The 15,000-nt window shown below is 54.6% G+C and overlaps 5 protein-coding genes across 5 annotated transcripts in view; 2 read left to right on the plus strand and 3 right to left on the minus strand.

Annotated features, from left to right (window-relative positions):
- PTSG_05744 (uncharacterized protein) overlaps positions 1-832 on the minus strand; it is a gene marked incomplete at its 3' end in the record, with an annotated part of 1,394 nt that extends 562 nt beyond the window's left edge. The window contains exons 1-2 of the mRNA XM_004993557.1: positions 555-832; positions 189-283 (exon numbers count right to left, since the gene is read on the minus strand). Coding sequence (XP_004993614.1) covers positions 189-283; positions 555-699 — 240 coding nt within the window. The 5' untranslated portion in view covers positions 700-832. The remainder of the gene's footprint in view (positions 1-188; positions 284-554) is intronic.
- Positions 833-863: 31 nt separating this feature from the next.
- On the plus strand, positions 864-3,226 carry PTSG_05745 (uncharacterized protein). Its single transcript, XM_004993558.1, has 4 exons — positions 864-1,039; positions 1,320-1,749; positions 2,166-2,474; positions 2,813-3,226. The coding sequence occupies exons 1-4, from the start codon at positions 903-905 to the stop codon at positions 2,987-2,989; spliced, it is 1,053 nt and encodes a 350-aa protein (XP_004993615.1). The 5' UTR covers positions 864-902; the 3' UTR covers positions 2,990-3,226.
- Positions 3,227-3,379: 153 nt separating this feature from the next.
- On the minus strand, positions 3,380-5,357 carry PTSG_05746 (ribosomal protein rpl23). Its single transcript, XM_004993559.1, has 5 exons — positions 5,318-5,357; positions 4,788-4,968; positions 4,295-4,390; positions 3,962-4,033; positions 3,380-3,728 (listed from the first exon to the last, which is right to left on the minus strand). The coding sequence occupies exons 2-5, from the start codon at positions 4,915-4,917 to the stop codon at positions 3,604-3,606; spliced, it is 423 nt and encodes a 140-aa protein (XP_004993616.1). The 5' UTR covers positions 4,918-4,968; positions 5,318-5,357; the 3' UTR covers positions 3,380-3,603.
- Positions 5,358-5,455: 98 nt separating this feature from the next.
- On the plus strand, positions 5,456-13,291 carry PTSG_05747 (uncharacterized protein). The gene is made up of 19 exons (XM_004993560.1): positions 5,456-5,762; positions 6,054-6,198; positions 6,450-6,645; positions 6,788-6,884; positions 7,108-7,311; positions 7,581-7,735; positions 8,038-8,141; positions 8,321-8,425; positions 8,706-8,809; positions 9,041-9,103; positions 9,371-9,452; positions 9,668-9,933; positions 10,164-10,379; positions 10,621-10,698; positions 10,922-11,057; positions 11,276-11,415; positions 11,713-11,865; positions 12,127-12,684; positions 12,887-13,291. The coding sequence occupies exons 1-19, from the start codon at positions 5,556-5,558 to the stop codon at positions 12,980-12,982; spliced, it is 3,105 nt and encodes a 1,034-aa protein (XP_004993617.1). The 5' UTR covers positions 5,456-5,555; the 3' UTR covers positions 12,983-13,291.
- Positions 13,078-15,000, minus strand: part of PTSG_05748 (uncharacterized protein) — a 2,552-nt gene continuing 629 nt past the window's right edge. Inside the window, exons 3-8 of the mRNA XM_004993561.1 lie at positions 14,849-14,925; positions 14,576-14,670; positions 14,354-14,457; positions 14,005-14,073; positions 13,779-13,851; positions 13,078-13,497 (exon numbers count right to left, since the gene is read on the minus strand). Coding sequence (XP_004993618.1) covers positions 13,396-13,497; positions 13,779-13,851; positions 14,005-14,073; positions 14,354-14,457; positions 14,576-14,670; positions 14,849-14,925 — 520 coding nt within the window. The 3' untranslated portion in view covers positions 13,078-13,395. The remainder of the gene's footprint in view (positions 13,498-13,778; positions 13,852-14,004; positions 14,074-14,353; positions 14,458-14,575; positions 14,671-14,848; positions 14,926-15,000) is intronic.

Genomic DNA, 15,000 nt, shown 5'->3' on the forward strand with positions numbered 1-15,000 from the left:
ACGACGACACACACACACACACACACACACACACACACACACACACACACACACACACACACACACACACACACACACACACACACACACACACACACACACGAATTTGTTGGAAGGAGCAGTTGAGCACGCCGATTCGGAGGCGAACACGTCAGCAGGAGCAAGGCAGCGTTGACAATGACACGCACCTGCGCCATACTGAAGGGTGTGGATGCAATGGGCTTGTTGGGGTCCTGCTTGAGCAAGAACGAGCGCTCAGGACACAGCTCCAAGAACACCACAGCTGTGTGTGTGTGTGTGCATAAGGGTCACATCATGGTAGCAGGCAAACAAAGGACCAAACGAGCGGCCACAATTGCATTGAAAAAACGCGTTGACAGTGCATGATAGAAATGGCGTGCGACCACTTCACTCAAAGCCACACGCCTGCTACAGCCACACGCCTGCTACAGCCACACATATGCACACACACACACACACATGCACACTAAATTGCACAGAGACTCAGACATGTACACTACAGAGACTGACACATGCATATCAAGGGCACGGACCTGGCCGTAGATGTCGCACGAGGTTTGCGGCGTCCAGGGTGCTCTGCTTGCTCACATGCGCTGTGCCAAACAGGTACACGCGAACCCCTTCCACCTCACACTCCACACACTCCACTCCATCCACAGTCACCTCAGTCGACGTCATCGTCCTCGCTCTCTCTCCCTTTGTTCGCTCTGATTGATGTGAATGAATCAGACGGATAGTTGTGTGTGCGCACACCCCCACACAACTCCACACAACTCACTGCTTTTTCTTCTCGCTCGAAGTTGGCTGTCCTTCTCGGCTACTGTTTATGGTGTCGCGCTGCATTTCTCTGACCTTCTCTGCGCTTCCGCTGCTGTGTGTCCATGCGTGCTTCGTGCTTGGTGGTGTGGGTGGCGGTGGTTGTGGCTCTGGTGGTGGTGGGGACGCACCATGGCTGCCTCGCCTTTGACTGCGAGACACACAGCCTGGCAGACGCCACACGCATGCTCCAGACACAACGGTAAGCGTGCGTGCGTGTGCATGCGTGTGTGTGTGTGTACGTGCATGCGTGTGTGTGTACGTGCGTGTGCGTGTGTGTACGTGCGTGTGCGTGTGTGGGGGGGGGGGCTTCTTGTATGCGTCGTGGTGATCTGCCTGCATGCTTTCGCTCAGCCTCTCGCTTGCTGGCCCTTAACAGTCCATCCCTTTCACTTCAAACACCTTCCCCTCCCCCCTTCCCCACACACACACATACACATACACTTGCCGCTCTTTCTTTGCTCCGCTCATGTATTGTGCAGGTGTCAGGAGCTTGAGGTGACGCACTCTGCAACGGTGGGTGGCACGCTGGACAGCGCCACCTTGGACGCGTTCGTGGCAGCACTGGCCGAAAACCGTGACGTGCGCAAGGTGGAGCTGGCAGACAATGCCTTTGGCGATGAGGGCGTGCAGAAGGTCATGGGCGCCCTGCTGCAGCGCGAGCTTGACCTGTACAGCCTGGAGCTGGAGCACAACGACATCACGGATGCCGGCTTGGAGGCTGTTGTCGAGTTTCTTCGCAAGAGCTCTGCCCTGCGCAAGCTCAAGCTGGGCCACAACGCCTTGACGGACGCCGGTGCTTCTCTTCTCGCGGAGGCCCTTCCAAACCAACTGCATGAACTCGACCTCTCCTTCAACAACATTGGCGACGCTGGCCTACTCTCTTTGCTCCACGCAGCTTCTACCACCATGGTGTGTTTGTGTGCTTGTGTGTGTGTGTGTCTGTGTCTGTGTCTGTGTCTGTGTGTGTGTCTGTGCGGCTGTTGCTGTGTTATTGGAGAAAACTCGCTGAACTCTTACACTGTGCGTGTGTCTGTGCGTGTGTGTGTGTCTGTGCGTGTCTGTGCGTGTCGGTGTGTGTCTGTTTATCTGCGTCTGTCCGTTCGTCCGTCTGTGTATGTATGTCTGTGTGTCTGTCTGTTCGTTCGTCTGCGTGTACATGTACTTGCATTCACACACCTGTTTCCTTTCTCAAGACTCTTGCAGCTTGAAGTGGCAACGCTTGTGCGGCTTCTTCTTTGCCTGCGTTCATCGCTCACCCCGTGTCATGAAACCTCCAACCCCCCCCCCCAACACACACACACACACACCTTCCCCAATCCCGCCAGCTGCGAGAGCTTGAACTTGAGCACAATGCTGTGACGGACCAAGGTGCAGCCGCCGCCGCATCGCTCCTCCTCGAATCTGACGACTCACTGCGCGAACTTGACCTCGACTACAACCACCTCCACGCGGACGGGCTGGCGGCACTTGCTGACTGCCAGCAGCAGCGCACAGACCGTGGCCACCGCATTCACATCAAGATTAAGACTGGTGATGGCGACTTTAGCAAGAAGCAACCACGTCGCTATCGGTCCGTGAAGCGAAGCAACGTTGCTGCTGGCTGGGACGAGCAAAGAGTCAAGCAGTGGGTGTCGGTGCGTTTTTCTGTACCATGCGTGTCTTGATTAGTTATACCTGTGCAGTTTGAGAGGAGTTGTTCACACGTATCGTGTGAGGGTTGTGGTCAATGTTGTTCTCTGTTGTTTGTTGCCTGCACTGCAGCGTGCTTCACATCACATCACATCACACACATCACACACACACACACACATGAATGCATCACGTGCATCACACCTGCATATGCCACTTGCTCATGATTTCCTTGTTCTTGCCCTCCAACACACACACACACACACACACACACACACACACACACACACACACACACACACACACACACACACACACACACACACACAATCACGCCTTGCAGGAGATCCACCCGCAGTTCCGCAAGTACGGTGCACTGATGACGGCCAACGCGGTCAACGGAGATGTGCTTGCAGGCTTGACGGACATCGACCTGCAAACCATGGGGGTGGACAACGCCATGCACCGCCGCCGCTTGCTCGCTGAGATTCGCCGCCTCACCTCATATGACGAGCTCTGATGCCCACACTGTTGTGTTGCCCTCTCGCGCTGCTGCTGCTGCTGTGTGTGTGTGTGTGTGTGTGTGTGTGTGTGTGTGTGTGTGTGTGTGTGTGTGTGTGTGTGTGTGTGGCTCTGGCATGCTGCGTGTGCGTTACATGATGTTGTCCCCCACCTCGACTGTAAAAGCGTGTCCTGCCTCTTGGCTCTCCTTTGCTGCGCTTGTTTTCTGACTGTGCATTAAACGTCGACAATGTGATGCTGGTGATGATGCTCGAGCAACAACTGCACCTACCGGCATTGAAGTGCGCTGTGGCTCTATGCACATCACGGCCACTTACAACATTACCGCCTCTCAGCACGCACACACACAGTCACAAACTCAGGCAGGATGCTGTTCAATAATTCCTGGTTTGCTTCACGTGGTGACCTGCCCTTGTTGTGGCATGGTTTTTACTTGTGCGTCGACCACCGTTCGAGGCATGATATGATGGTGACGACAACGTAGGCTCAAGTGCACGGGAAGGCGTGCATCGCCGAGTGCCGGGTCACCAGCCAAGCAGAGAACCAGGAATGAGATGCAACGTCAACACAGCGGCACACAATGACAATGGGGGGAGAGAGGGTGCAGGGTGCTTATGCGACAGAGGGGGCTGCGCTCGCAATACGGGGCCACAGCTCGGCACACTCCTTGACGACAGGACCAGTGATGGCCGACCCCTTCATCTCGCCCTTGACATTGACAATCACACCGGCATTGTCTGTACGTGGATGGGAAAGCGAAAAGAAGAAGGAGAAGCAAAAGGGAAGGTGGTGGGGTTTGGTCGAGCATGAGTTGTGCAGGAAGCAAAGCAAGGCAAACGGGCATGTGTGTACGTGAGAGACGCGCAAACGCAGCAAGTGTATTGGCGGGGTATCACAAGAAACACCACAGATCACCACGACGAGGCACAACTTTGGCACACAACAAGGCAACGCGCATGTGTTTGCGTACCTTCAAAGTACACGGTTGTGCCATCTTTGCGACGGAATGCCTTCCTCTGACGGATGACGACGGCAGGCATGACTACGCAGGTGATTGACGTCGCGAACAAGAAAGCGTACGAGAGAGAGAGAGGGGGGAAGATTCGTGTCAGTTGGGTGAAGGTCGTAAAAGGCAAAAGCGACATGCAAAGCAGCACAGTGTGGCAAAACAAGACCAAAGATAAACATATACACGCACACATGCGCGCAGGTATATGGTCCATGGCGTAGTGTCTCTACAGCTGGTTCGCCGTGTCACCCGAACAACCACAGCAAGCCACCAAAACGTTGAGGAGAAACGTACCCTTCTTCCGCAGCTCGGGCTTGCCCTTCTTGACGGTGGCGACGACCATGTCACCGCAGCAGGCAGCAGGCAGACGGTTCAGGCGGCCCTTGATGCCTGCGCCCCAAAAATGGCGTTGTGGTGTGTTGTGGTGTGTTTGTGTTGGTTGGAGTTGTTGCGCCAAAAGTGTGGTGGGTACGTGAGCGCGCGGGTGGGAATGTGCATGTGCATAATGTTTGCCGCCGCACAGTTGTAGCAATGAGACCAACAACAACAACAACAACAACAACAACAACAACAACAACAACAACAACAACAACAACAATAACACGCGCAACGGTAGGACAAAAGATCGAAGGAAAAGGGCACCAGACGACAAGACAACGCCAAGGGAGCACCTTTGTGGCAGTTCGACAACTGTTCCACAAACGAACAAAACCACCAGACAAGGCCACATGGACATACACGCACACATAAGAAACGTAAATGATGCACGCTGCACAGCATCGCTCACCGTAGACGGCAACGACGTAGAGGTTCTTGGCACCAGTGTTGTCAGCGCAGTTCATCACGGCCTGCGTGGGCAGGGCGAGGGACATGCGGAACTTGTTGCCCTTGTTGGCTCCTCCGGTACGCTTGGACATGGCGGCGGTGTGTGTTGGGTCTGGGTCGGCGACAAAGAAGGCCTGAAACAGCTTTACGAGCAATTGAATTACAAAAGGCGCGAAGGGTGGTTTGAGGTGAGCATGCACACAGGGCGTGTGTATGGTGGTGGTGTTGTGTTGTGTGTGGTGTTGTGTGGTGTAGCTGTGCGGCGGTTGTTTGTAGATGTGATTGATGCTGGCATTGGGAGGTATGCTTTGCTCTCCATCCAGTGTTTCACAGACACAGACACAAACACAGACGCAGACACACACAGACACGCGGCGTGCTTCATGTTCGTCTTCTTCCACCGCCCCAACACCGTCTCTCATGTACACTTCGCAAGCAAGCACCACCAGCCACCACAGCCGCTCCCATCTCCGCACACACACACGCACTCACATGCGGTCAAAGAGAAAAAGGGCGAGCGCACAAGGCAGCACATGCGAAAAGCAAATTTGCGAAAGATGCAGCAAATTTTCCACAGAAGACGACCAAACCAGATGACAATTCACCAATGACACCATCCAAAATTCGGCACGCTCAGCGGTATTAGATGCCCACTGAATCCGATACATCAAATATTATAATTTTGTGTGTGCAAGGGAAGGACAGCAAGAACGACTGAGACAGTGCACCGATGTTGAAGGGAGTTGTGAAGATGCTGTGGGTGGCTGCGGCTCTTGTTGTTGTGGCTGCTACAGCCGGTGCTGCTGTCGCGAGTGAGAATGGCAACGATGACGGCTTGAAGGATCACCCAGTGGTTGGAACAGCCAGCTATTCCTTGGATGGAACCTGGGTGGCGACAGCGCACGGGTCCTCGCAATCATACCAAGTCATCGCGCAGGTGTTTGTGTTTGTGTTTGTGTTCGTGTTCGTGTTTGTGTTTGTGTTTGTGTCTGTGTCTGTGTTTGTGCTTGTGCTTGTGCTTGTGCTTGTGCTTGTGCTTGTGCTTGTGCTTGTGCTTGTGCTTGTGCTTGTGTGTTTGTATCTGTGCTTGTGCTTGTGCTTGTGTTTGTGTTTGTGTGTTTGTGTCTGTGCTTGTGTCGTGCTATGCTTGTCTTGCTTTGTGCAAATGGTAAAGCTGGTGAGCCCGCTGAACGCACCCGTGCACACGTGCACACAACAACGACTGCAGGTGCCCGGTGACTTGATCTCGGACCTGGAGCGTCAAGAGTACATCGGCAACCCCCTGTACGAAGTCAACTTCCTCAACTCCACCATTTGGCACTCGTACAATTGGACATACACTCGAAACATCTCTTTGCCAGGCCTCAACCAAGGTTTTTGTTTTTTCACAGATACGCAGACATGTCACACACACACACACACACACACACACACACACACACACACACACACACACACACACACACACACACACACACACACACACACACACGCACACAAAGGGGGTACGCTTTGTGATTTCACCGCTGTGTTTTGATGTCATGTGCCACCTGTGGTGTTCAGCGACAAGCGCGCATTACACCCTCACCATGCGCACGAAACACCCTGCTTTGTGGACTACTAGGGGAGCGGTACATGCTCGTCTTTGATGGCGTGAAGATGGGCGCCACCGCATACGTGAACGGCCACCGCGTAGCAGTGATGACAGACCAGTTCCTCCGCTACACCGTCGACGTGACCCAATGGGCACGCGCTGGCTACAATGACATTGCCGTCACCTTTGACCCCGCCATGGACGTCAACGGAAGATTCATGGCATGGTGCGTGTGTGTGTGTGTGTGCGTTTGCTTGTTCTTGTTCTTGTGTGCTTCGTGCATGTGGGCTTCTGACTGTGCACGATGTAACTTCACGACCAACTGCGTGTGCTTTTGTTGCATTTATCTTCGCTTCTCCCAATCGCAGCACTGGCGGGTGGGACTGGGCGTTCTACACCAACACAGCGAACCACGGCTGCTCCACCTTCACAAAGGGCATCTGGAAGAGCGTGTACATCGTCAAGGTCCGTGCCCATGCCTCTAGCTGCACAATCAAGTGGGAGGGGAGGCGAAGGCGGAGCTGTGTCGTTTACAAGCAAATCAGCACTCGCCCCCGAAGCACAGTGCTCTGGCATTCTCACTCGCCCACACATACGTGCTTACTTACTCACTCACGCTCACACACACACACACACACACACACACACACACACACACACACACACACACTCATACACGCTGCCTTAGGCTGCGCCTGTGGCGGTGACGCATCTGGTGCCGCACGTCTTCTACAACGGATCGTATCCGAACAAACCGCTGCAAGACGACAACCACGGCGACTTTGAGGTGCACGTAAAGGTGTTCTTCTGGACACACGCGGCGCAGCACGTGTCCATCACCGCAACGGGCGAGTGGGGCGCGACAGCTTCGACCTCCGTCGTCTCCGAACCCGTCAGTCACACGCATACACACAACCACACAACCACACAACCACACAACCACGCATACACACAACCACACAACCACACAAAAACACAAAAACACAAAAACACAACCACACAACCACACAACCACACAAAAACACAACCACACAAAAACATGAGCATTGACTGCTGCTGTGTCAACGCACACTTCGGCGACTATTATGTCATCGTCACTCTCGCACTTACTTATTGCGTGCTCATGTCCTCACAACCTTTGGTCCATGCAATTACCTGCAGGGCGACAACGTGCACATGCTGAAGTTGCGTGCGACTGCTGCTGACATTGACCTGTGGTGGCCGGTTGGCATGGGAGATCATCCCCTCTACACCGTCACGGCCTCTGTATCCGCTGGTGGTGCCCCCGTCACCGCCCAACGCAACATCGGATTCAGGTCAAAACACGTGCTTGTGTGTGTGTGTCTGTCTGTGTCTGTCTGTGTGTGTGTGTGTGTGTCTGTCTGTCTGTGTGTGTGTGTGTGTCTGTGTGTGTCTGTGTGTGTCTGTGTGTGTGTGTCTGTGTGTGTCTGTGTGTGTGTCTGTGTGTCTGTGTCTGTGTGTCTGTGTCTGTGTGTCTGTGTGCCTGCGTCTGTCTGTCATCCCTGTGCACCACTCACCGCTCACAACTACCACCGCCGCCCCCACCCCACCACCGCGACTGCTCACCATAACTGTCCCCAATGACATCTCCACGCAGGGTGTTTGCGCTTGTGACGGGTAACGACACCAACCCCGAATACGTCAAGAAAAACATGCACGCAGATGGGACTGACACGCAGGGCATGCTGTTCCGCGTCAACGGTGAGAACTAGCAGCAGATATGGCGGTGGTGGTGGTGGTGGTGCTTGGATCTTGGTTTATGTGTACGTGGCTGATTGTAATGGGATGGGATGTCAATGCAAGCACCTGCCACAACAGCCACGTTATCAACACACACACACACATACATATATGCTCACACACATACACACATACACCAGGCGCTGCGATATACTCGCGCGGGGCGAACATGATACCGATGGAGGAACTTGAGGGCCGGCTCAACGGCACCGCACACCGGCAGCTCGTGCAGAGCGCTGTCGACGGTACGCGCAACACCGTGGCAGTGGTCGTGGTGGTCGTGGTCGCAAGGAGAGAAGTGTGCTCGTGCATGATACCATGACATGCTCACACACTCACTCACACACTCACACACACACACACACACTCACGCACTTACTCATTCACTCACTCATCCACCCACTTTCACTCACTCACTCACTCACTCACTCACTCACTCACTCACTCACTCACTCACTCACTCACTCACTCGCACATACACACCACTTCACGGACATATGACCATCTGCCCTCATCTCGTTGTAGGCGGAATGAACACGCTGCGTGTGTGGGGCGGCGGTATCTTCCTGCCAGACGCGTGGTACGACGCCTGCGACCGGCTCGGTGTGCTCGTCTATCACGACATGCAGGTGCGTACAGCTGTGTGCTTGCACCTGTGTGCTTGCACCTGTGTGCTGTCGTGATGAATTTCTTGCTTCCTTGCTTTGTTTCCATTGTGCGTCTGCTTGTGCCTGTGTAGCTTGAAGCTGCGTCCTTGCATCAACACTCCGACGTTGGCATGTCTTGTGGTTGCCACTCACCCACCTGTCCCCTCGTCCCCTTGTCCCTGTCTCTCGTCCTCCGCCTGCTTCTCTGTGCAGTATGCACAGCGGGGCCATTCGCCCACAAACGACAGCACGCAGACTGCAGAGCTCCAGCACCAGGTTGGGACGCGCAAATGCGTGTGCGAATTGCGAATGCGTGTGTGTGTGTGTGTGTGTGTGTGTGTGTGTGTGTGTGTGTGTGGCTGTGCGTCTCTGTGCGCGCTCTCGCGTTCTTGTTGCATTTCGAGAACAGCACCGTACAATACCGCACGTCAGCCACCATGCCATTGAAGTCCTCTGTTTTGTTGCGCATGTGTGCATTAACTCACACGATTGCGCTTGTTGCCCTCCTTCTCACGTGCGTGTGCATGTGATCACGTTCATCAGATTCGGCGGCTGTCGCACCACCCGAGCATTGTCATCTGGGACGGGTGCAACGAGTGCCACGTTGTGATCCACACACCAACAGGTGTCGACACACACTCTTGCAGCGCCATTGGTGGTGCCATTCGCAGCCTTGCTTGACGTGCATTTCCGCTCGCACAACGAACAAGCGACCAAACGCCCTTTCATTCACACACACACACATATTCACGCGCGCGCGCACATTCACTCATTCACGCACACGCACACATACGACAAACGTGCATTCGTGCAACCCCCCCCCCCCATCCCCCCGCCAAGGCATTTATGCGACGTTTGTGATGACGCTCGTTGCGGCTGAGGATGCGTCGCGCGTGATCTGGCCGTCCTGTCCGGCCCCGGGATGGACAAACGGCGTCAACCGCCTCACGGGTCTTCCAAACGGCTCCCCGCTCGGCCTCCTGCCACGCGCAACCCCACCACCGTCATCGTCATCGTCATCGTCGTCGTCGTCGCTGTGTCGTTTCCAAGAGAACACAGACTATGAAGCCGGCACCGTCTGGACACACCCCACCGCTTCTACACAGGTGTCGCAATTCTGTTGTCTTGTGAACGTGCGAGTGTATATGTGTGGTGTGTATGTGTGTGTGTGTGTGTGTGTGGTGTATGTATGTATGTGTGTATGTGTGTGTGTGTGTGTGTCCGTGTGCGTTTTCATGTGTATGTGTGTTTGCATTGCCTTTTCTCGTGCATCTTCACATCCCCCACCCTCTTCTCTCCATCACCATCACTACCGCCACCTCCACCACCGCTGTAGGAGACGTGCTGTGGCGAGTGCAGCCGCAACAGCACGTGCGATATTGCCGTGTTCTACGAATCAACGTGCTGGTTCAAGCGCAACACCAGCGCGCCATCCTACCGCCAAGGTCGCACGGCATGCTTCCCGCCGGGTGCCGGGCCCATCCCAACGCCGCAGCCAGCGCCGCCGTCACCAGGCAACATCGAGACACATGGCCCATACCAGCACGGCTCGGTGTGTTGTGCACATTGGATGGAGAAGGGGCGGGGGAGGTGACTGCCGTCGCTGCTGTGCAGTGTGTGTGTGTGTGTCTATCTTGTGTGTGCTGTTGACGGTTTTGTGTTGCAACGTATTGCGTTGTGTTTGCTGTCTTGGTGTGCTGTGTTGGGCTAGCTTGTGTGACATGATGCTGTGGCCGCTTATTGTTCGACCTCGCGTACTCACACCCCATTGCCGTGTGCGTGTGTGTCAATAGGGGTTCCCTGCAATGAACGGAAGCCCACAACTTCAGCTCTTTGATGCAAACATCCCCATCTCCCTCACTCCGTACCTGGTAATCGCATGTCGTGCGCTCACATGCCATGACGACGACCGCACATTACGTGAAGCGCAACGGAATGCTGTACCATCATTGTCTATGCCTGTCCACACGCGCACACAGCGAACAAGCGAATACAAACTTACTCGCACACATACTCACCACAATGCACACACACTCGCACACATACTCACCACAATGCACGCACACATACTCACCACAACACACACACACACAGACTGGCCCACAATACCACAGCGTGTATGCGTCTGAGTTTGGGTGTGTGGTGATGTCGTCGTTTGAGTCGATGGCGCCGACTTTGGCCAAGGAGCACTGGGGACTGCACGGCGGCGCGCCCCCAGACAACTGCACGGGTGAGATGGCCGGGCCACGCATGAATTGGGAAGAAGAGGGGGGGGGTGGCTGCTGATGGCTTGTTCGAAGTTGCATACGTGTGGATGTAAGTGGATATGCGAACGTATGCAGGCAATTGCCCACCTGCGCTTCAATCATCATCATCATCATCATCATCATCATCATCATCATCATCATCATCGTCATCATCATCATCATGGCTGCTGTTGTTGCCCAGGCGGGTTCAGCCCCGTGTGCCACGGCGACAACGTGATGGCACAGCGTAACTACCCGTGTGACAGCATCGTACTCGTGTACTTCGGCGAACAGGACCTCAACGCCACCGGCGCAGACGCCTTTAAGAAACAGCTCTACATGGTACGCGTGTGTGTGATGAGTGTGTGTGATGTGATGTGTGTGTGTGTGTGTGATGTGTGTACATGTGTTCGTCGTGTTTGTTGTCAGTTGTGCCCGCTTGCGCTTTCATGGATATGTTTTCATTCTTTGCTGGCTGCTTCGCGCTATCTTTGCCATCCCTCCACTTCACTGACCCTCCTTGTTGATACTTGACATGTGTTGTTCATCGTTTCGATCACGCCACACCACTCTTATAACCACCATCATTGTTGTCACCCCTCGTCACCACCACCGCCGCCACCGCCACCGCTACCACAGTGCATGATTGGGCAAGCGCTGAACATCAAGAGCAACATCGAGACCCGACGCGGCACGAACCAGTTTGGAACGCTCATCTGGCAGCTGAACGAGATCTGGCCAACCGGCGGCTGGGGCTCGCTCGAATACGGCACGCCAGGGCAGCCGGGGCAGGTAAGGAGAGGGAAGGGGGTGATGGATTGCTGGTGTTGAAGGGAGGGTTAGTGGCAAAGGTGCCTCCTTTACGTTTAGTGGCATGTTTAATGACAGCCTGTGCACGCTCTTCTCCCATCCTCACCCCCTTCAAACAAACACAAACACAAACACAAACACATCACCACACACACACACACACACACACATTTACACTCACACATCAACACACACACACACACACACACCCAAACAAACCTGTGCTCCCTTCCACCGCTGCAGGTGATTGGTGGGCGGTGGAAGCCGCTACACTACTGGCTCAAGTCGTCCATCTATGCAGACACGATGGCGGCGTGCGACGGGGCAGGCGTGTGCTACATCAAGAACGATGCAGCGCGCGCATTCACAGGGCGCGTCACAGTCACTGCAGTGCCGTTCAACGGCAGCCCTTCGTCTGTCCTCAAGGCGTTGGATGTGTCGCTGGATGCCGGCGCCGGGGTGACGCAATGGTTCACAGTGGACCTCTCGTCCATCAACTACAACAGCACCGTGCTGCTGATTGAAGTGGCGGACACAACAACAACAGCAGCAGCAGCAGCAGGTGCCAACGATGATGGCGACAGCGGTGTCATCGTGTCATCAAATGTGCAGGCGCTGACGCCACCACAATACATGCAGCTGTCCCCCGCTGACGTGTCGTTCACGGTTGCAGACACGGCGAGCAGTGATGGCACCATTGACATTACCGTCACCACCACAGCGCCGGCAATGTATGTGACGTTGACCACGCTCGCACAGGGCAGATTCTCAGATAACGCTTTCCTCCTCACGTCAACCAAGGTGTGTGTGTGTGTGTGTGTGTGTGTGTGTGTGTGTGTGTGTGTGTGTGTGTGTGTGTGTGTGTGTACATGTGTGCTTGAAATGTGTGTGTGAGAGTCTGCTGCGCGGGCTTGTTGGTGCAATTCGTAAACCCATGAGCGGCTCACGCACACATACACATACGCACATACACTCGCCAACGCGTTGTGGCTATCTGTAATAGGTTGTTCAGTTCATTCCATTTCTGCCAACAACACCGGCACAGCTGAAGCAGTCGCTTCGCATCGAGCACCTGCAGCAGTACACGGCACACGCGTAGCCGTCCTCTGTGTGTGTGTGTGTGTGTGTTGGGGTTCTTGTGTTTGTATTGTGCTGGCTGCTGCTTCGTGAGACCATAATGTGTGCCTTGTTTGGTTCGCTTGCTTGCTGGTTTTAATTTGGCTCCCACATGGCGGTAACGAGAGGAGCTGGATGCGATAAACAACGCGCCCAACCCCAAGCATGTGTGCGGGCGCCCTGTTGCTGTTGTTGTTACATGTTCCCTCTTCAATCTCATACACGCGTACATGCGCACATCGCATGCCACGATCATCGTTGCCGCCACAATTGTAAACACTGAACGCTGACGCATCAAATCAACATGATGCCACACAGCAACTGCAACCTCTCAACACCACCACACCACTACACCCCTGTCATCACACCACTGCACACCACTACACACCACTGCCATTAGTGGCGGGTGTGCAGCCTGCCTGTTGCGAGCTCGAGCCGTACGCTGTGTCCCCTGTATGCGGCCTGGATCCGTAGCGCAGCCGCCTCCCGTCGACGCGCCTGGTGACGATGATGATGACGACGACGATGATGTGACAATGATGGTGGTGATGGTGGTGGTGGTGGTGGTGGTGGTGGTGGTGGTGGTGGTGGTGGTGAGGCAGTGGCATTGGCAGAGAAGGCAACGTATACCGGTGGCGAAGATCAAACACACGCACATACACACATACATACACATACACAAACAAACAAGCAAACACACACACACACAAACAAACAAACAATCAAAACACACATGCACACATACACACACACATGCGCAGGTGCTGGTTGGCACGTACCAGATCTTCCTCCTCCTTCTTTCTTCTTGCCTCTTCCCTCAACACCTTGTACATCTTCCGCACTTGACTCCCCCTGCACAACAGCAGCAACAAAGTGTAAGCGAGTGACCATTGTGTGTGTGTGTGTGTTTGTATGTTTGTATGTATGGATGTGTGTGTGTGTGTCATCGCCTCCAACAAGAGCCATGTTTCCGCTGCTGCCGCTGCTGCTGTTACCGCCTCTCACCTGAATGCGGCCTGGATTCTCGCTGCTGCCTGGTCGTGGGTCAGAGCAGGAGGGTTGTATGGGTTGTGCCTGCACATCAAACACACGTGTTGCATGTAATGTAACCGTGCATTCAAGGACATGCGTGTGTGTATGCGTGTGTATGTGTGTGTGTGTGTGTGTGTGTGTGTGTGTGTGCAGTTGACCACCAAGCGTGTCGAGTCGTGCGTGGGTTGCTGGTCAAACAGGAGCCAAGTATCGCTTGCCCCACCCTTTTTCCTCCCCAACGACTGCTATCCCTAGCAGCAGCAGCAGGAACTCGGCCCCAATCAAGCTGTCACCGAGTGAAAACAGGCACAGGTCTGTGTACCGTTTGAGAAACGTGCCCAGCCAGTCAATGGGGTTGAAGTTGACAGCGTGCTCCGGGTGCTTTGTAAACGCCATTGAAGGATCTTCATACTGCTGGCGAATGTCCTGTGCATTCGCCATTTGATGGTGCGGTGGTGGAGGGGGGTAGGCATGTGAGAAGTCAATGAACCACATGCAAGCTTGCGTGTGTGTGTGTGTGTGTGCGACCCGCCATGACACTTACGCGTGGGATGTGGTACTTGATGGCAAGGATGAGTTTGTCGAGTGCAAGCTCCAGCGTTGGCCACAGCTTCTCTTTAAGGTACACACCCTCGTCGGCTGGATTTGCAATGGCGATGGCAGTGGAGATTGCACACAGGTTGTGTGTGCGTGAGCACGCAAACGCACTGTCATGCATGGAAAACACGTGCCAAGTGCAACAAGAGCCGGGCATTCACATGCCAGGCAGCACACTGCTATTCGCAACAAGTCATGCAGTCGCGGTGCTTGGGCGTACAAGTTGGTTGCAAGATGGTGAAGAGCCGAGCTGAAGCGGGCAAGGTTCGAGGCAGCTGCTCCGGTGGTGGGGGCACGCTGCATGCATATGGGGGCGGGAAGAATTGAAGTCGCGAGATGACATGTGAGCGGCACAATAACACACACAGGCCA

The sequence above is a fragment of the Salpingoeca rosetta genome (genome assembly GCF_000188695.1).
Source record: "Salpingoeca rosetta unplaced genomic scaffold supercont1.13, whole genome shotgun sequence".
Taxonomy (NCBI): domain Eukaryota; class Choanoflagellata; order Craspedida; family Salpingoecidae; genus Salpingoeca; species Salpingoeca rosetta.